This window comes from Erithacus rubecula (assembly GCF_903797595.1).
Source record: "Erithacus rubecula genome assembly, chromosome: 18".
In the NCBI taxonomy this organism is placed as follows: Eukaryota; Metazoa; Chordata; class Aves; order Passeriformes; family Muscicapidae; genus Erithacus; species Erithacus rubecula.
The window spans coordinates 6,931,906-6,952,017 of NC_136670.1; the positions used below are offsets into that span (position 1 = coordinate 6,931,906).

Sequence of the window (20,112 nt, forward strand, 5' to 3'; positions counted from 1 at the left end):
TCAGTAAAACATTTGACAACTGTTCCAGCACTTGCTGCCAAATTAACTCAGAGCAGCTCAGTTGTCAACACAGGCATATGGACAAAGCCCAGGCAGCCCAGGAATGGCACACAGCCTGGCTGTCCGCCGGGAGCTGCCCCGGCCACACGACCTGAGACCTTTCAAAACTGGGCATCGTGTAAGCAGGGGAAAGCACTCCCTGGGCTGAAGTAACACCAGGATGGACAGAGCCATCCTGCTCAGGGAGGAGAAGGTCAGGAGAGCACCCAAGCAAGAGTCAGCAGACCTGTGGGAGCTGCTATGCCCCCATAGGGTGGGGAGCAGCCCCACAGTCTGCCTTCTCTGCCCTGGGGTGAGCAACCTTTCATTTGAGGGGCTGGAGCGAGGGGGATTGAGCCGAGCAGCCTTGCAGGACCAGCTGTGGGCAGGGTCAGGAGCCCCATGGCAGTGCCAGGTACTGACCCCCTGTTCCAGCAGTGCTCATCCAAACACAGGCCCTGTGAAGGGGACGAGTGCAGGGGACAGACAGAGCCCAACACACTGCACACCCGAAGCCTTTGGGGCCCTGCTACATACACAGTTCTCTGCCCACCTTGTTTATTTTACTTATATTTCAGTAATTTGCTGATTACCATTTTTTAACTAACCAGCAGTGATGAATCAGCAGCACGGGAGAGGGTGGAAACTGGTGGCCTTGGACCGTGGCTCCAAGGTCTCAGGGTCTGGGAAGGAAGCCACAGGATCCCTCCAGAAGGGGAAAAAAAACACTCAGCAGTAGCAGCAGCAGTTCTGGCAGGCGCAAGGGAGCCAGCTGTTTGCATCCAGCAGCTCCAAGCACATCCTGGAAAGGCTGTAGATAGCCCCAAAAACTTTCAGGAATGGCAGCCATGGCACTGACCTGGGTGTGGGACACAACACATGAGAGAAGGAATGCATGGCTCGGTGCCACCATCGCTCCATCTTGGGGTCAGGGCAGTCACTGATGGCACAAGAGGCACCAGGACACACCAGGACAGCCCCCACATGCCTAAGGCACAGCCACCAGCAGCACCTCCAGGGCCAGTGAGCTGCCTCCTGCCAAGCAGGCTGTGTGAGGCTTTGAGTGGTCTCACCATCAACTTCATGGGCTCCTCTATTGGGAGTGGCTCCTGCCTGTCCTGAGAGTGCCCTGCCTGAGCCCAAGGGTGGCATTATGGTTGAGGTCATGGGTTCAGCCACAGCTTTGGTGGCCACGGAACACAGGCATTATCCTATTGCACTCCCACTCACGCCAGCACTCTGGGAACTGGGGATCCCAGCAGAACAGCCAGCACCAGGGGAAGCTGCTCCTCACAGAAGCACCACCCTGGCACAGGGCACAGGGGCCAGTGCCTAGCAAGAAGCTATCCCAGCTCTCAGGGCCACCCTGGCATGGAGCAATCCCCCAGGAGTACCCCAGGAGCCTTCTCCAGGAGCCAGTATTGCTGGGAAGGCACAGAGCGGTGAGGCAATCTGTTGTAAAGAAAAACCATTTCCTGCAGCAAGGGCTGCTTTGCTCAACGTTTTGCAAAATGTGCTGATGCAACTGCCCTTCCCAGGTGGGACATAAATACAAGTCTTGATGTGGATTCGTGCCCTGCAGCTACACAAACATCGCAACAATGTTTTCTTTGAAAAGAAAAAAGAAAACAAGGCGGAACAAACAGCGCGGATGACAAAATCACTGGCAGTGGAAGTCCGGGGTTCGGGTTGCACGGGGAGGGGGGGAAACTGAGGCTCTGCCTTGGGCACCGTGCTCAGCACAACCATCTCCTATTTTGGGACAGTGACCGGGGCCATGAGCTCACGGAAGGGCCATTGTGGGAGCGGCACAAGCCCGCTCGGCAGCTCCGCAAATTGTATGGGGAGGGGGCAGCTCGGCGTGGCCACAGGGCAGCAGCAAGAACGGGCCCGTGCCGGGGTCACCCATCGCTGCGGCTCACCCTGCCCGAACGGCAGCTTGTCTGATGGGAGCTCCTTCCCAGCGCTGCACCGCCTGAAGAGCTGGGAGCTCCCCGGGCGTGGGACAGCCTGTCAGTGCAGCCCATCAAGCAGCCTGATAAAAACAGCCTCATACTCCGCCCAAGCCTGAGCTTTGTCCTCCAGGCACAAGCGCTGCGTTGTCTCCTTCAGCCTGTTCCCAAAAGGCCTTTAACCTGCTGCTCCCCCCGCTAAGGTATTTGGACACACATCCAACACGTGTTGCAGCCATTTTTGGATTCTCTTTAAGCGTCTTGCTGAGATTTCTTTGTGTTTTCTTTGGCTCTGAAGTGACTCCAGGCTCATAGGCACAACAGCAGAGAATTATCAGCAAAGAGCTGTGCCTCTGGAACTGAGGACGGGAGCCGTGCTCTGCCTGCCCTGGAAATCCCCCGCTCACCCCGCTTGGGGGCACGCAGCATTTTTAAAAATAGCAGGTTACCCATCACAGCAAAGCTCTGCTTGGGACAATTCACCGAGACAGAGGACATGGGGCACCTCTGCAGGGTGACAGGGAAGCTTGACGCAACTTTCCATCAGCAGAGCCAGCACCAGGAGGGTTTGTATGAGCCCCTGAGGCCCCTGGAGCTCAGGCTGTTTTGCTCTGCAGCCATCACCCGTTGGGAAAATCCTTCACTTGTCTCACACAGCAGCTGACTGAAGGCAAAAAGAGGAAACCTACGGGTCTGACACAAACCCACCCCGCTTCCTCTACCTGCAGGCAACTTTTGCCAGGAGTTCCTCTGACACCACTCCCCCTCCCCAACAGATACACAGAGCTTCCCCCAACAGGGAGCACAAGGGCATTCCAAACCCAGAGCGAGCCGGTCACAGGCAGTGCTGGGCTCTCCCGGTGTGAGCTACAGAACTACAGAGAGGGGACATCAGGCACAGGAGCACCTCCCTCCCATCCTCCCCAACTCCACTTCCCGCACTGAACTACACAGGGCTGCTTTAAAAAGCAGTATTGGAAGAAAAAAGCTCAAGCCCTTGCTCTTTCTGGGTTTCTGACATGAGAGTGACGGCAGCAGCCGGGCGCATGTGGGGACTCAGCCCTGAGGCACTGGCAGCAGCGCTGCGGCAGAGGAGCTCACACAGCCAGCCCGGGGATGGCTCTCACCGCTGCTGTCTGCCCATGATGGATGAGGGCATAAACCTTTCAAGGATGCATTTAATTAGCTTGAAAAAGAGCCGGAAGGTGCACACGCAGCAGCTGGCGGTGCAGATCCTCTGCTGCCTCTGCCGGGCACACGGTGCCTCCTGGAACTGTCACCTGGGGCAGGACACAAGGGACCCGCAGAGCCCCAAGGAAGAGGCCCGGGCTGCGGGGGCTGGATCCAGGCCCCGCCTGCCTCCCCCCGGAGCAGAGGCACAGAGGCACCACAGCCAAACGCTGCAGAGTGCTGATCCAGCCCAGCACCCATCGGCTCGGATTTCTGGCAGGCTACGTCCATCTCAGACTGCGCCAGATGAGACACTGTCTGTCCTTCTGCAGCTGGCACCATGTCAGCACTGGCTCCAGACTGGCCATCTTGGCTAGTGACATGATGGCACTGCCGTCCCCAACCTGCACTGCGGGCTGGCTTGGTCTGAGTGGTCCCAGAACTGGCTGGGATGCAAAGCCCTGTGTGTTAGTTCCACAGGGACCCAGAGCCAGGGTCAGCCCACTATGGCCCAGCCCCACAGTACAGACACAATGCAGCTGCATTTCCTCCAGAAAATAAACGGGATAGAGCCATTCTCAATAGAGCACTGCAACATGAGAAAGTATCAGTGGGACCAAGGATTTGAGCGTTTGTTAAAGCCATCACCACGGAGCAGAGGCCAAGTCCAGGCCATGCACAGCTGAGCTCAGCTGCAGGATCTGGAACAGCACCGCGATCAGCAGTGCTGAAGGAGCGGGGAGAGCAGCAAGGTCCGAGTGCATCCCTGCAGGGAATGCTGTGGCATCAGGAGGTGCCAGCAATGCCCCACCGCCGGCAGTGCTGTGGGAGCCCTCAGTGAGGCCAGAGCAGCCCCCAGACTGTGCACTCCAAGCGCGGGCACAGCCCGATTTGGTAGCCAGGGCTGCTAAAAATCGGGTGCCCGTCGCCATCCGCTCTGGGAGAAAACCATCCCGCAGGGCAGAATTTGGTAAGCGAGAGTCCATCGGAAGGTGGCTGCTGTTCAGATGCAGAGCTGCCATCGAAAGAGGAAAGTCTGGCGTCAAGGAACAAACCGACAGAAGATCGATAGGAAAAGTGCCCGGCAGCCTGAGGCTGGGCCGCGGCCGGGGCTGACGGCGGCAGGGCACCGGGACTCGCAGCGAAGGGCGCGGCGGAGCTCCCGCGGCTCGGCCAGGATCACTCCGGGGATGGGCGCCCCAGCCCACACAGGTCTCAGCGCCCACCGCGGGCTGTGGAACGGGAGCTGGAGCGCCGGGGCTGCACGGTTCACCCGAGGTAAGGACCTCGGCTGGGGGAACGCGCTACCGGGTCGGATGGGGCCGGGCGGGAAACGCAGAGAGAGAAGAGAACGGGGTGACCGCCCGAGCCCCGGCCCCGGCCCCGGCCCGCCGCCGCTTCCGCCTTCCTGCCACGTGACCAGCGCAACCCGGCGCGACGCCGACGCTCAGGGCCCGGGCGCCGCTGCCTGACGCCATGACGCAGGGTCGCACCACCGCCGACCCTTCCGCGGGTAAAGTAGTCCCCGGCGGGACGTCGAGGCCTCTCCCCGTCCGCGGGCGGCGGGCGGCGCTGAGAAGCGCCTGAGGCAGCGGTCGGGGCGAGGAGTGTATCTCCGCCGCGGTGAGCGCGGCACGCGGGGCAGGAGCTGGGAGCCGGTAAGTAGTTCCGGCGCGGGGCCAGCGCCGCCATATCTCTACGCTGCGAGAGGGCGGGGGGGTATGGCGGCCGCCGTGGTGCCGGCTCCGGCGGGGGCGCGGCGGGGCCGCGGCGGACCAGGTAAGGGCGCGGGTTGGCGGGCGGGCAGCGGCGGCGGGACCCCCTCCCCTCGGCGTGGTGGCGTCTCCCCTGCCCCGGCGGCACCGGGGCCGCCCCGCCGTGTGCGCGCGCGCGGAGGCGGCGGGGGGGACCCCGCGGCAAGATGGCGGCGGAGTGCCGGGCGGGGCCGCGGGGCATGACGGGACCGGGGGCGCCAGGCGGCGCCGGGACCCCCGCGAGGCGGCTCGAGACCGCCGCGAATGAGCGCGCGGCGGCTCCGGGGCCCCGCGCCCGCCCGGCCTGGGCCCCCGCCGTGCACGGGGACAGCGGGGAGCGGGCGGCGGCCCTGATGGCAGCGCTCCTCCCGCAGGTCGAGTGTAGCGGGCCCCGGCTGGGCGGGCATGGAGGAAAATGCGGTGGAGAGCAGCAGCGACGCGACCTCGCAGGCGGCGCTGGAGGAGCCCACCGAGAGCGGGCTGGGCGTCGGGAGCTCGGACGCCGTGTCGGCGGACAGCAGCGATGCCGCCGCGGGGCACGGGCTCCTCTCTCGGGCTGATGACTCCTGCGTGGGGCAGAGCTCCGACAGCAGCGGAGTCTCCTTGGTAGGCGCTGGTAGGAAGGATGGGGTGGCAGGGAGGGCAGCCGTGGTTTTGGTTCCTAGCAGTTTCTGTAGATATTTCTGACAGACTGAGCTTTGCAGCCTTGGTACAGCACTGTTATACCGCTGGTCTGGCGTCTGCTTGTCAGTGTGAGGAGTAAAATTCCCCTTGATGGCAAGAGCAGCCCTGGAGGTCCAGGTTTTTTGTCAGTACCAAAGGATTTGCTCTGATGCCTTTCCTGGAAGTTTTGCACTGATACACCGGGTCATTTGCATAAGCTGGCTGCCCCAAGGGCTTGAGCTGGCAAAGGTGTCTCACTTGAGCTCTTCTGGACTCCTTTTATCTGCCAGGAAGAGGTCTCAGAGAGCAGCTCCAGCACAGATGCCATTCCAAGGATTTACCTGCCAGACTCATCTTCTATTGCCCAATCCACCTTGGTCTCCAGTGTCTCCACGATGAGCCAGTCCATCATGGTGTCAGAATCCCCACAAGTTCTGGTCCACTCCAGTGTCGTTACCGATGGAGCCACAGTTGTGTCAGACTCTACTGCATCCACTTCCTCAGACCTGGGTTCTGCCATTGACAAAATCATCGAGTCCACAATCGGGCCTGACATTATCCAGAGTGAGTGTGTGCTCCCATGTGGACATGGCTTGGTGGGCTGGGGAGGGAGCTGCCACTGCACCAGGCCTCAGGAGGTGGGAGAAATATGGACATTAAGGCTGGAAAAAACCTCTAAGATCATTGGGTCCAACTGGTCAGCAGGATTTCCTCTTCTTGCCTTGCTGCGGTGTCTGGAGGGTTTGGTGAGGAGGTTGTGTTGGTGGACAGCCTTCCATTCTGTCCAGCTACTCCTTTAGTCCAGGGCATGTTCTATTCCCAGAGCCAGACCCTCCTCACACCTTCTGGCTTCTGTCTGAACTGGAAGAGCCCCAGGGAGCCCCAGGACTCTGCAGCCCCTGGATCTGGCAGTCATCACTTTGCTTTCCTCTCCCTGCCAGGCTGCATCGCTGTGACCAGTGCAGAGGATGGAAGGGCAGAGACCACACAGTACCTCATTCTGCAAGGACCTGATGATGGTGAGGGAGCTCCCTGGGCTGTCCATGGTGGCCAGCTCTGCCTCTGAGCCTTGTGCCTGTGGAGCATGGCCTGGAGTGGGTGTCCCAGCTCTTATCAGCCACAGTGCTTGTATCACAGTCTTGTTGGAAGCCTGTTCCTGAGCTTGTGTTCAGCCCTGTGATCCCTGTACATGTGCAGCCTTGGATGCAGGTGAGAGTCTACCCCTTGGCTGAGTGGGTTTTGGTGTTTCAGGTGCCCCCATGGTGTCGCAGGTGGCCACTTCTGCTCTAGCCAGTAGCTTGGCAATAGAAGCTGTTGCTGATGGACCTACCTCCACGTGCCTTGAGCAGCCTGGCCCTTCAGAGCCTTCCAGGCAGTTGGAAGTGCTGAAGCTGCCTGCACAGCCAGACCGAGCCCAAGAGGCAGATGGTGGGGAGGAGCTGGACCAGCCAGACTTGGAGACCCTGGAAGAGATGATGGAAGTGGTGGTGGTGCAGCAGTTCAAGTGCAAGATGTGTCAGTACAAGAGCATCTCTAAGAAAACACTGATTAACCACATGAAAGAGCGTCACTTCCAGCCAGGTGTGCGTCAAGGGTTTGAGGGAAATTCATCTCACTGCACATAGGCTCTGCACTCTCCTGGGAAAAAACAAGAGAGGAGCTAGAGCATAAGGGCCTGTTCTTGCACAGCCTGATAAAGAGCTTTCATCCTGTTCTCTGTGCCAGTGGGTTCAGCTCTGGCTCTGAAGAAAGGACGACCACGGAAGGTGGGAGCTGCTCCAAAGACAGAGGATGAGGAGGCCCAAGAAGAAGAAGATGATGATATTATGGATGCTGGTGCTATTGATGATCCTGAAGGTAGGACTCGCCCTCCCCACACTTACATAGGTTAGTCTTTTCCCAGTCTCTGATGTTTTGGGGCACTTGCTTGCAGAGGACAGTGACTACAACCCAGCTGAGGATGAGCCCCGGGGGCGACTGCCCAAGTATGGCCGCACTGTCCCCACGTCCAGCGAGGAAAGGCCACGTCGACGCCCAGGGAGACCCCGCAAGCTGCTTCGTCTGGACATGTCTCAGGACATGCCGGAAGGTGAGGGAGGTGAGAGGCAGCAGCCCTGTTCAGGGGTAGAGCAGGGAGTGGTGTACAAGCTCCTGGAGCTGCAGCGAGGATCTGACAGAGCTGTGCTGTGTTCTGTGGAACAGGCGGGGAGGTGGAGCCCATGGTGACGTCCCAAAGCACACCAAGCCAGGAGCTGCAGAACTCAGAAGCAGCCAGTTCCTCCGGCCTGGAGAATGGGAGCGGCGAGACCCTGGCAGAGCCTGGAATCAGCCAGTCGGACTCTGAGAACAAGGACCCTTCCTCCAAGAGCGGTGCTGAGGATGCAGACGTCATCCCCCGGCGGCGCGGGCGGCCCTCCCGCCGCTTCCTGGGCAAGAAATACCGCAAGTACATGGGGCGCAGGTGAGGGGTGTGCTGGGCCCTCTGGCCGGTCCAGCCCCTTTGCCACCACATCTCTGAGCCCTGTTCCTGTTTCTGCAGGTACTACTACAAGTCCCCCAAGCCCCTGATGCGGCCCTACCTGTGTCGGATCTGTGGCTCACGGTTCCTCACACACGATGACCTGCGCTTCCATGTCAACTCGCACGAGGCCAATGACCCGCAGCTCTTCAAGTGTCTTCAGTGCAGCTATCGCTCCCGGCGCTGGTCCTCCCTCAAGGTGAGCTCATCTGCCCTGCCCTGAACCCACAGGCTGCCTGGCAGCCCCAGCTCTCATGGCCCTTTTCTGCCTCTCATAGGAGCACATGTTCAACCATGTGGGCAGCAAGCCCTACAAGTGCGAAGAGTGCAATTACACCAGTGTGTACAAGAAGGATGTCATTCGGCACTCCACAGTGCACAGCCGGGACAGGTGAGGGCAGCATAATCCTGGGGACTGGACAGCACTGACACTGTTCTTCCTGGGAGAATTGGCCATGGCTGCCCCATCCCCTGATCCTTCCAAAATTGAGAGTTTTGGTGTCTGGGTATAAGGCAGCTTGGGCTTGGGGTGGTTGACACAAGGGGCTTTTATTCTTTTTCAGGAAGAAAAGAACTGATCCGGTGAGTTTGAATACTCTGTTGGCTTGAATCTCAGCACTGTTATGTGGGAAGAGGCACATCTGGGTCTTCCACAAAACTTGGTGGCTTGTTGAGGGCACTGTTTCTGGATCTCTTGAGGAAAGGCAGCCCAGGTCCTCCAGTGGGGAGAGGGTAAAGAAACTGGTGAGCTCATCCAGGTGATGTCATCTTTATGCTCTCCATCCAGCCACCAAAGCTGAACTCTTTCCCATGCCCTGTCTGCAACCGTGTCTACCCTATGCAGAAGAGGCTTACGCAGCACATGAAGACACACAGTACAGAGAAACCACATATGTGTGACAAGGTAACTGGGACACAGCCTGGGGAGGAGCTGGCAGTGGGTGAGGCAGAGCAGGGGATGAGCACTGCTTCACTTTTGTTTCACCACAGTGCGGGAAATCCTTTAAGAAGCGTTACACCTTCAAGATGCACCTGCTGACACACATCCAGGCCATTGCCAACCGCAGGTAGGAGCCCAGCGTGCCTGGGCAGAGCCTGTGTCCCACTCCCCCTCAGCAGGTGTGACAGGTGGTTTTGTCCTGGCAGGTTCAAATGTGAGTTCTGTGACTATGTCTGTGAGGACAAGAAAGTCCTGCTGAACCACCAGCTGTCGCACATGAACGACAAGCCCTACAAGTGCAGCGTCTGCAAGTATTCCACCTTCCGGGAGGACTTCCTGGTCTCGCACATGGCAGTCAAGCACACAGGTGAGAGAAGCTATTTGACCAATGTCCTGCTCCCTCCCTTCTCCCAGAGACAGTCAGAGTCTGCCTGTTCTCTCTGCCATCCCCTGGGGCCCTCCTGCCTGACTCCCCCTCCTGGGCCATGCAGGAGGGAAGCCGTTCGCTTGCGAGTTCTGTCACTTCACCACCAAGCACAAGAAGAACCTGCGCCTGCACGTGCAGTGCCGCCACGCCGACTCCTTTGAGGAGTGGGCACAGAGGCACCCCGAGGAGCCGCCCTGCCGCCGCCGCCCCTTCTTCACCCTGCAGCAGATCGAGGAGCTGAAGCAGCAGCACAGCCAGGTGCAGGCACCACCTGAGCCAGAGGCCAGCCCACCAGTGAGTGCCATGTCTGGCCCCAGCTCCTCCCCCTGCTCATTGCCCACTGTGCCGTCAGCTCTCTCTCTCATGCAGGCACCCCTTGGCCCCGTCACCTGCCACACTGTCCAGGCTGTCACAGGTACAGAGCCCTCTGTTCTCTCGCAAGGTTCCCTGGAAGGGGCCACTATCATCTATGAACAAGGTAAGTGAGCATTCGGGAAGGGAGGGTGGATTGGAGAGGGAGGTAGGTGACCTCCTGTCTGACCCTTCCTATCTGACCCCCCAGATGTGGCTGGATCAGCAGAACTGGCCACGCAGACTGCCCTGGATCTCCTGCTGAACATGAGCGCCCAGCGGGAGCTGGCTACCAGCTCACTGCAGGTAGGCAGAGTCAAGGTGAGCAGGCCTGCTGGGGTCTGGCACGAGGCTTCCCAGCCCTGTTCTGCTGCAGGGGTGTCTTGCAGAGCCTTGCCCTCTTGGCTGAGCTGGTCTATTGCACAGGTGGCAGTGGTGAAGCCAGATGATCCAGGAGCGACACCAGGCCCCTGTGAGCTGCAGGCACAGGACGAGGAAGTAAAGGTGGACTCTAAGGAGCAGCAGCAAAAGTTGGTGATGCTGCACATGGCAGAGCCTGGGCAGACACTTGTGCAGGAGGCTTATGGGGAAGCGAGCCTGAGTGGCTCGGAGCTGCAGCAGATCACCATCCCCTTCAATGGAACAGCAGAGTACAGCATCATTGCACCCATTGGCGAGGAGATCCAGGCTCCTGCCACGCTGTACAGGTCAGCTATATGGGAGGAGTGGGAAGGGAGAGGCACTTCTGGCCTCCAGTGAGGAGGCTTTAGTGGTGAGGGGGAGGTGGATCCTCCCTGAACCTGTGCTCTCCAGCAGTGAGGAGGAGAGTTCTGTGGAGACCTCCCACACAGTTGTGGTGAGTGGAGATGTGGTGACAGAGGAGACGCTGAAGGACCATAGCAATCACTACATCATGTCATCCAGTGTCCCAGGAAGTCAGTTCCAGACCATGGAGGTAAGGATCTGTGCCTGCTCCCCATCCTGAGCAGCAGTGTGAGCAGATGTGACTGGTGTTTCTCTCACAGCCCCTCAGCGGGGATGCTGCCTTTTCCTCACCTGCGGAGGGCCAGGAGGCACAGCCTGCCGACGTCAAGTGGCCCCTGGTGCAGTGTGTCAGGCAGCTCCAGAAGGACTCGTCTTTATCCCCAGCGTCCGAGGGGCAGGAGGTCTCATCCCCCAAGGTCAAATGGCCTGCACTCCCAGGCATAGCCAGGAAGTTCTCCTGCAAGATTTCCACAGGCAAGAAGTTCTCATGCAAGATTTCCATGGCCAAAAAGTTTTCATGCAAGATTTGCACAGCCATGTTCACAGGGAGAGCGGAGATGGAGAGTCACAAGAGAGCCCACATTGGGCCCAGCACCTTCAAGTGTCCTGACTGTCCCTTCACTGCCACGCTGTGGCCAGAGGTCCGGGTAAGTTCCCTGGCACAAAGCAGCCCTGGGAACAAGGGGTTTGGAGAAACAAGGGGATTTCTGACCCGACACTTGTCCTCCTGCCCCAGAGCCACATGGTTCAACATGCCAACCTCCGGCCACACAAGTGCCCCCACTGCAGCTTTGCCTCCAAGAACAAGAAGGACCTGCGCAGACACATGCTGACCCACACCAATGAGAAGCCCTTTGTCTGCCAGGTCTGTGGACAGAGGTGAGTGATGGAGCTGGGCTGATCCTGCTTTGGGGGATCCCATAGAGCTCTACAAGGCTCGGGAGGAGATAGAATCTTGGCAAAGCTGTCTGCCCCAAACCTTCCCCGGGATCAGCCCATTGGAGGGGACAGTGCCCTTGGAAATGGTTCCTGCTGCAGATGGACCCAACTTTGTCTCCCATGAACCTCTGCATAGGAGGATTCAGTCCCTGGATACTGATGGGAACATGCTGGGAGAGGGGACAGGCCATGTTGTAGAATGTGCTTAGGGAGTTCGTGGCCTGCAGAGAGCACAGACTCCTGTGCTGCCTGTGGCAAACTCCACCTCACTCTGCCTCTCCATAGGTTCAACCGTAATGGGCACCTCAAATTCCACACGCAGCGTTTGCACAGCTCAGAGGGCAAAAGGCCAGGGCCGGCTGCTGCCCAGCAGACCATCATCCTGAACAGTGACGAGGACACCCTGGCCACCCTGCACAGTAAGACATGTCCCCAGGACCAGAGTGACTGGGGAATCAGGGGGTCTGTGTTCCCTCCAGGCAGGTCCTGGTAGATCAGTGCATGTGGGAGCAGAGTTGAGGGTCTGATGTGGAGGGTGTTTTCTGCCCATAGTTTAGCTCTCACCTTGTGTGAGCAGAGCCCAGAGACTGCCCTGTGCTTTTCATTGGGGAGCTGTCAGGCAGTGGCCACTGGGGAGCGAGGCCATTGGTAGCCCAGACAGTGTCCCCAGCAGCATCCCCACTGGCTCTCTCTGCATTGCAGCTGCTCTGCAGGCTGGCCAGGCCGTGCTGGCTCCCGAGCGGCTGCAGCAGGCTCTGGGGCAGGAGCACATCCTTGTTGCACAGGAGCAGAGTGTCACCAGCCAGGTGAGTTGGGTCACTTGGCCTCAATTGATGTCCTGTGTGGCCGCTCCTCACAGTGGGAGCCTCCTGGGAAGCTGTGGTCAGGCCCAGCCCCTGACCACACTGGGCACTTGCTGATGTTGCAGGAGGAGGCAGCCTACATCCAGGAGATCACGACTGCTGATGGACAGACAGTACAGCACTTAGTGACTGCTGACAACCAGGTGAGGGGATGTGGCCCACAGATGGGAGACTGCCCAGTGGAAAGAGCTGGCAGCAGTGGGGAGAGCAGTGCTCCACAGGGAGAGCTTGGAGGCACTGGGGTGTGGAAACAGACACAAGAGAGAGACCAGATCCTGCTGTTGTGGTGAGGGATGGGTAGTGGTGACCTTCTGTGTCTGAATTCACATGTTTTCAGGTTCAGTACATTATTGCCCAGGAAGGCGTCCCGCACTTGCTTCCCCAAGAGTATGTTGTTGTCCCAGAGGGACACCACATCCAGGTGAGCTTCAGACTGACTGCTCCCATCAGTTGTTGATTGGGATTATGGTGTGTCATGTGCAAGGCTGGGCCCCCTCCTGCTCCCTCTTGCTTACTCTGGGTCACAGCATTGTTGGGGGCCTGACACCCACAGACGCTACCACAGCTTCCCTGTTTGTCCCCAGGTGCAGGATGGTCAGATCACCCACATCCAGTACGAGCAGGGTGGCCAGTTCCTCCCGGAGTCTCAGGTAAGGAGCCAGGCATGGTGGCAGGAGCTGGGAGGGTTGGTCTGAGCCTGCAGCTGGAGAGGGATATGTGAAGTAGAGGGAGCTCTACTTCAGGGAGGGAGGCTAGTCCCTAAGTGCAGCAACCATGGCTGGAGCAGCTCCAGGAGGAACCCTCTCCTCAGGAATTCCCTGTTTTCCCCTCTGTAGATCCAGTACATGCCTGTGTCACCTGAACAGCAGCTTGTCACCCAGGCACAGCTGGAAGCAGCAGCACACTCAGCTGTCTCAGGTAGTAGCAGGGCCCTGTGTCAGAAGGGCCAGTCCTCACAGGGTTTTGGGGTTCCAGTCCTGTCAGTCTTCTTGTTGGGGTTGGCAGCAAGTTGTGCAGCAGTCCTTGGTGGGTGGGCTGGGAAGATCAGCCATGGTGTCCAAGGGCAGATACTGGCTGGTCCCACCCTGTCACTTCTGGAACAGGGTTAACCGGAGCTGTGCTCCCTGCTGTAGCCCCACATGGGCAGCGTGGCTTTATGCTCCTTCCCCGGGGGCAGGTGAGGAACATGAGGGGGAGCCCTGAGTGGCCCCCAAATCCCCCTGCCCTGGGTCAGAGGCAGCACTGACCCCCCTCCCCTGCAGCAGTGGCGGATGCGGCGATGGCCCAGGCACAGGGCGTCTTCACTGCCGAGGCAGCAGCCGAGCAGCTCCAGCAGCTGCAGCCGGGCATCCACTACGATGTGATCACGCTGTCGGACTAGCAGCGGGCGGGGCCGCACCGCTGGGCAGGCACGCCCCAGCCAGCATTGCCTTATTGTGCCGGGGCTGCAAGGACACGCCTGAGCTGTGGCAGCACAGACACAACCAGGGACCCGCTGCCGCTCAGCCCTGCACCGTGGGGGTCCTGCACCTTCCCCCAGACACTGCTCGGCAGCCCTTGTGTGGACAGTCTCTTTGCCTGTTGCACTTGGTGGTCTGAAATCCCTTTTCCTGAACGGTCTGTGTGGGTAGCCATGCATCAGCATCTGCCCAGCACATGAGGATCCCGGGGAAGCCATAGGGCTGGGCACAACTTTGTGGTGCAGTGTCAGAGGTGAGGTATGTGCAGCCACAGTTCCCCACAGCCATGGGGCCAGTGGCCCTAGGGTGCCAGCAGCCAGCCCTCCTGTGGTATCTCCAGCCTGCGGGCAGGCAGCAGCAGGGCTCTGGACTGGAGGAACCCAAGCAGAAGGAGGCAGAAGATGCTCTATTTTTATTCTGAAGAGGAATGGACTCTCGTGTTAGTCCGTTGGTGGTTGTTGGAGGGGTTCAGCTGTGACATTCTCAAGCTCTGACTATGCTTATGAATAAAAAGGGATGGAGATCCGTGTGTGTGCCTGCCTGGGGGTCCAGGGGACAGGGATGCGACAGCCCAGCCTCGACACGGCCCTGGGGCTGAGGCTCACGGGTCCAGGAGCCCAGTGTTGTGCTGGGCCAGTCGCTGCTGGCAGAGGCCCTGGGCTATCAGCTGCCTCACGCCCGAGTGACCTTGACTCCTGGGAAGCAAGCCGGGCAGCTGGGACAGCGGTGGGTTTGGGGCTGGAGTCATGAAATTAATCAAGTGGTAAACAGCCTAAATCCCGTGTAACTCTGTCCCGAGCCACACACCGCCCTCCTGAGCGGCTTGTCTGGGCCTATTTACATGCGATTATAACAGCTAATCGCAGAGTTTTAGTTCTCTGCTCCTGCATTAAACTGATTATCCACGGAGGGGAAAAAGGCTGGGAACCACCCTGGCTCGGCGGGAGCCTCAGTGAAGCCTGAGCCCCACGGGGGCGGGGTGATCTCTGCCGGGCTCTCCCTGCCCTCATGCAGGGTAGGGCGATGGGGCCCCGGGCTGCTGTGGGACACCTCCCTGACCTCCAGGGCAGGTGTGGGTGGTCCCACACCTCCCCTGAGGTGGCTGATGTGGCTCTCCCAGCTGTGGCTCCGTCCCTCTGCCTTCACACCAGCCGTGCCTGTTCACAGTGGTGCTGGTGCGTGGCTGTGCCTGCCCAGCTGTGGCTCGCTCGGTGTCCAGCTGTGTCTGCCCGCTGTGCCGGCTGCTGGCCGTGGCCCTCCCTCTCCAGCTGTGCTGTGCAGGGTCAGGGTGCTGCGCGCAATCCCCAGGCGCTTTCCTAGATTACAGCCCCATTATCTAATCAAGTAGATCCACCGTGCTGATTAGGGCTGGACAAGTCCTGTGGGGACAAGGTTATGGGGCCACCGCAGGGCGGTGGCCAGGGCTGGTCCCAGCCAGCAGCATCAGTGTCCTGGCTTGAGGCTTCCACACTTGTGGCTGCCCAGAGCACAAGGTCAGCCCACTGTGGGATGGATGGGACCAGAGCTCTGGCTGCTATGTCAGGAGCTCCAGGTGCTACTCACTCTCTGGCCATAGGGTAGTGGCTTGGGACCTCTGGGCACTGGCACTTCAGCCCTGGGACCTTCTGCTGTCACCAGGGCCCGCAGGGATCCAAGGATGTGGCCGGGTTCATTAGCACTGGTGACCTTCGCCTTCCTGTCCTGGCCAGCGCTAAGCGGGTTTGTTACATATTTAATATCCTGAGAGCGTTATTAGTCGGTATTTAATGACGGATACAACCTGTGGGATAATCCCAGTCTTAGCGGGGAGGCGTGGCGGCAGGAGCAGGCAGCTCAGGGGGTCGCGGGCTCTCGGGGCCCCTCACACAGCCGCCCACCACTGCCCTGCCCACCCACTGTCCCTGCTGTGCCAGCCACAGGAGCCCCCCAGTGCCTTGCAGGGGTCCCCACTATCCATGGGGCTGCGGGACCCTTCACCTTTGCCACTCTGCTGCCGGGAATCCAGGGGCAGGTGTGGCAGTGGGTGAGGATCTGGCCAAGCCAGAGGAGGAGCAAAATGGGGCAGCATGGGTTGCTGTCCTCCCACCAGGCTGTAGTTCTTCACCCAGCTGTAGTTATTCCAACCACCCCTGGCCCTCCAACCCGCCCTTCCACAGCATAGGGGACTCTGCCACCCACAGCCCCAGGTCAGGGCTGGGGTCACGGACAGAGCTCAGCACTGCAGTAAAGCCCCAGCTGGGCTGTGTGCTTGTGGCTGTGGGTGTCGTGGGGTTCACAGTGGGCCCCATGCACCAGCCCCGGGGTGCCATTGCACTCCATCCCTGGGAGTGTGTAGGCTGTGCAGGGTTGGGGGGCTGGGAGGGACCAGGGCTCTGGCTGGGGGCAGGCAGGCGAGGAGGACGGTCCCTGCAAGTCCCTGCCCAACAGTAGCTGGGGAAGGGGGGGTATCAGGTGCCCCAGATCCTGCTGCTGCTCTCGTGGGTGCTAATACCCCCTAATCAGCTGTCAGTCACTGCAGACCCCAGCAGCTATAAAACACCCGGGAGCAGCTCCCCAGCTCCTCTCCTTGCAGTATGGCAGCACCTCGGGGCGAGAGGAGTCCAGGGCAAGAGCTGGGGGGCTGCGGGGGATCTTGGGGGACCCTGCGGGGGCCGCCCCAAGCCCTAGTGCCCTACTCCTACTCCTGCCCCTGTCCCGTTTTGGCCGGGTACAGCTTCCTGCCACCCCCTCTCAGCCTCGTGACGCCCCTGGTAAGTGCCGCGCTGCAGCTCCGGGGAAGGAACGGGATGCGGGGCTTTCCCAGGGCCAGCATGGGACTGTGTGGGGTGGTTGGGATCGGGGCTGGGGACTTGCTGTCCTGAGACCTTTGCCCCTCCTCGGCATTCCCCTGGCCCCACACACATACCCTCCTGCACTTGGCACTTTGGGTGTGCATGGGAGAGGAAAGCAGCGGGCAGGACACAGCTCTGCCTTCTCCAACACACGAAGGGCCGAGCCCTGACATCCCATAGCCCCTCTCGTCTGGCCGCCATGCCCACCCGTCCCACCGTGACACCCCTCTGCCCCTCCAGGTCTCGGCAGCCTACGAGGTGCCGCTGGGGCTGCCCACAGAGCCGGGGCGGGCGAAGGCGGCGGCGACGCGGGAGAGCACCGGGGCTCTGAAGGCTTGGCTGGCGCGGCACCCCAGGAACCCCTATCCCAGCAAGGGGGAGAAGGTGATGCTGGCTGTGGTCAGCAGGATGAGCCTCACCCAGGTCTCCACCTGGTTCGCCAATGCCCGCCGGCGCCTCAAGAAGGAGAACAAGGCGAGCTGGGCCACACGCAGCGCCTCAGATGGCGAGGACAGCGAGGGCGAGGGGGTCCCATCGGGCGCCATCCCCGTTCCCAGTTCCAGCCCCGTGCAGGATGGGTGTGGGGGCAGCCCCGAGGTGAAGACAGGCCCTGGGCAGGACAAGCAGCCCCAGAAACCCAAGATCTGGAGTGTGGCAGAGATGCTGGAATCTCCCCCCAGCAAGAGCGGGTGTCCCCCGGGGGTGCCAGTGCTGCTGGAGCAGGTATAGGGCTGGGACAGTCATGTCCTGTCCCCAAGGACATGGCAGGAGAGACTGCCATGGGACCCAGCAGCTGCCTGGCCAAGGAGTGTGGGAGATGTGGGTGGGGAGGGACACAACGCAGTAATAAACGTGACTCTGTCTTGGGTCTCCTGGTGTTGCCTGTGTGTGGTGGGGGATGCTGGCAGGGGTGCAGGATGCCAGCAGAGATGTGGGTAACTTTACTGCCAGTGCTTCAGTGAGCAGCCCCTGTGGAGCAGGGTAAGTCTAAGGCAGAGATCAAAAATAGACTTTGCTCTTTTTGATAGAGGTAATAAAATGGTTAGCGGTGTTAAATTAATCCTTACAAAACAAAACCCAATGAGGTTAAATAGAGACTGGAGGCTCCGCATAAAAACCCACAATGACTACAAAATAGCTGCAAAGACGTCTTTACACACCAAAGAAACTCCTCCACTCCTCCCCTCTGGGACACAATGTCAGCGAACACGGGACTCACACATGAGAAAGAAACACAGATGCGATGGGAGCAGCCCCACGAGGAGCGTGGGTGCCGCAGACAGAACTATTTACACTATGGACACGGAGCCGTGCTGGGGCCAGTCCGGCCGCAGGAGCCCCCAGGCTCTGCCCGTCCCTCTCCTGCCGGGCCCCTGGGGCGCTCAGCGCTGCCTCGGTCGGGTCAGTGTCCTGGCCACTGCTCTTTGTCTGCTGTGGAGTAGGAGGACAAGGAGCTGAGGGTCTGGCCCAAATGCTTGTAGGCTGCAATGAGCTCCTGCAGCCACTCCAGCCGGTGTGAGCACCCACATGGAAAAGACAGTGCTGTTCTGCGTGGGAAGGCACCAGGCACTGTTCTCCCCATGGTCCAGGCAGAGCATGCTGTGGGTCAGAGGACACGTGTACCTCAAGGGACAATGCCCCAAGGACCCCAAATCCTGCCTGGCTCAGGCACAGCGGTTGGCTATGCAGGATCAGGAGTGGGGGAACCCAAAGACCTCCAGGCACAGGCACTGGCAGAGGCTGTAGACGATGCAGAGGAGGAGGGTGGAGGGCACAAGGCTGACCAGGATGATGCCCAGGCTGTGGTGCTCGATGAGCAGGAGGTAGATGCCGAAGGGCAGGGAGCTGAAGTAGAGGAGGCAGAGGACGCCCAGGATGAAGCGGGGGATGGCTTGCCACCCCCAGGAGCGCCACTTCTGCCCGGGGCCGTGGCAGGGCAGCGCACCCAGGCTGGTGGGGCGGTACAGCCGCACCACCTCCAGCCTGCCCAGGCTCTCTGGTGGGGTCACGTCCTCTGGCACCTCCAGGATGGTGACAACCAGACAGTCGGGGCTGGACGTGGGTTCCAGCACACTGGGGCAAAGGAGTACCTCAGGAGATCGGGGTGGCCCCCGTTTCTTGCCCCGTTCACGGCCTGTCAGCAGTGCCAGCGCCTCACCGTCATCCTGCAGCTGCTGCACGTCCCCGCCCGGCACTGGGCTGTGCTGGCGGCAGAAGGGGCAGCGGAGCTGGGGGGTTGAAGTGTCCCCCGGGGGGACAATCCTGCGCAGGCAGCGGGCACAGAGGCGATGGCCACAGCGGAGCAGCTTGGGTCTGCGGGCACGGGCATCGAAGCGGCTGTAGCAGATTTGGCACTCCAGCTCGGGGGACGAGGGTGCCGCCGGCAGGGACATCAGCCTGCTCTCTGGCTGGGCCATGCTCCTGGTGGGCGGCTGGGGGCTGCCCGGACTGCAGGGAGGGGGCACCGCTGTCAGCCAGGGCTGAGGGGAGGCCCCGGGCCCGCTGCCTCCCACGGTCGTTGTCCCGGTCAGACCCCGGGGCTCGGGGAGAAAACGGGGCAGGAGAGCAGAATGGTGTTGACAGCCCCCTCCCCTCCCCGGCCTCGACTCCAGCCCCCGCCCGGTGCCACCGGCGCCGGGACTCGCCATCATCCCGGGCCCTGCTTTGCAGGGGAAAAAATCGCTCCCAGGGCCGGCACCAGCGGAACGGCGCTCCCGGACACATCTTTGGCCCTCACTGTGCGTGCCGGTTCCCTGGGGCCGGGACGGCTCCGAACACCGGCTGTGCCGGCGGCGGGGTCCCTCCACCCCGCACCCCGCTCCCGGGGCGAGCAGCTCTCTGTCCGTGCTCCCCGCCCCCGCTCCCGGCCCGCACCGCATCCTCTCCCGTACCTGCGCTCCGCGCCGCAGCTCCCGGCGGGGACACAGCGGCGGGCGGGTCCCCGCCGCCGGCGGGCTCGGTGGTACCGGCGGGCTCGGCGGCGGCGGGCTCGGGCCCGGCAGCCCCATGGGGGAGGCGCGGGGCGCTGCCCGCCGCGCTGCGGGGGCGAGCGCGGCGCAGGGGCCGCCGGCAGCGCCGCGGCGTTGGCCCGGTAACGGGGAGCGGGGAACGGAGGGGGAGCTCGGACGGGCTCGGTGCTGGAGCCCTGCGGAGCCGCCTCTTGCAGCACCGGGCCCCGCCGGCTGCCGGGGGGTGGTAGGCGCAGGGGTCGATGCAGGGGGCGGTGCGGGTTTTGGTGCGGGATCGGTGCGGCTCCCGGTACTCCAGGGTTCCCCGTTCACGGGCAGCCCTGAGGATGCTCCTTCCCGACGTGGGGCCTGCAGTAGCGGCGCTTGGGGTTCAGCACCTCCGGGGAGTCGGGTCGGGGGCACTCGGGGGACACAGCATTTGATAGGGTCAGGCTGGGCACAGCCAAGCCCCCTGCACATCCCACACTGCAG

At 61.1% G+C, this 20,112-nt stretch overlaps 1 protein-coding gene and 1 pseudogene across 13 annotated transcripts; one reads left to right on the top strand and one right to left on the bottom strand.

Moving 5' to 3' along the window:
* Window positions 1–654: 654 nt before the first annotated feature.
* Window positions 655–17,649, top strand: ZNF335 (zinc finger protein 335). Of its 12 annotated transcripts, none has more exons than XM_079321562.1 (28): window positions 655–4,819; window positions 5,290–5,521; window positions 5,869–6,142; window positions 6,520–6,597; window positions 6,830–7,159; window positions 7,304–7,435; window positions 7,512–7,667; window positions 7,781–8,039; window positions 8,118–8,295; window positions 8,375–8,487; window positions 8,660–8,678; window positions 8,884–9,000; window positions 9,087–9,163; window positions 9,243–9,403; window positions 9,528–9,757; window positions 9,833–9,941; window positions 10,026–10,120; window positions 10,241–10,521; window positions 10,628–10,769; window positions 10,840–11,226; window positions 11,316–11,458; window positions 11,804–11,937; window positions 12,221–12,324; window positions 12,447–12,524; window positions 12,719–12,802; window positions 12,966–13,031; window positions 13,218–13,299; window positions 16,913–17,649. In XM_079321562.1, the coding sequence occupies exons 2-28, from the start codon at window positions 5,321–5,323 to the stop codon at window positions 17,632–17,634; spliced, it is 4,752 nt and encodes a 1,583-aa protein (XP_079177688.1). In that variant the 5' UTR covers window positions 655–4,819; window positions 5,290–5,320; the 3' UTR covers window positions 17,635–17,649. The 12 variants fall into 12 exon arrangements, with proteins under 12 accessions (XP_079177688.1, XP_079177694.1, XP_079177684.1 ...); XM_079321568.1 differs by lacking the exon at window positions 16,913–17,649 and adding an exon at window positions 13,644–14,364 and having other exon boundaries at window positions 10,631–10,769; XM_079321558.1 differs by lacking the exon at window positions 655–4,819 and adding an exon at window positions 4,851–4,940.
* A 158-nt stretch (window positions 17,650–17,807) lies between these two features.
* LOC306809765 (E3 ubiquitin-protein ligase RNF182 pseudogene) lies at window positions 17,808–19,748 on the bottom strand (annotated as a pseudogene). Its single transcript, XR_013777846.1, has 2 exons — window positions 19,564–19,748; window positions 17,808–19,120 (listed from the first exon to the last, which is right to left on the bottom strand). The product of XR_013777846.1 is annotated as an E3 ubiquitin-protein ligase RNF182 pseudogene (transcript).
* Window positions 19,749–20,112: the final 364 nt, after the last annotated feature.

Bases quoted from the DNA above. Each gene is read 5' to 3' on its own strand.
- ZNF335 (XM_079321562.1), top strand. From the start codon at position 5,321: ATGGAGGAAAATGCGGTGGAGAGCAGCAGCGACGCGACCTCGCAGGCG. The intron at 10,121-10,240 runs GTAGGCAGAGTC...TCTATTGCACAG, and splicing joins TGGCTACCAGCTCACTGCAG to GTGGCAGTGGTGAAGCCAGA. The intron at 10,522-10,627 runs GTCAGCTATATG...TGTGCTCTCCAG, and splicing joins GCTCCTGCCACGCTGTACAG to CAGTGAGGAGGAGAGTTCTG.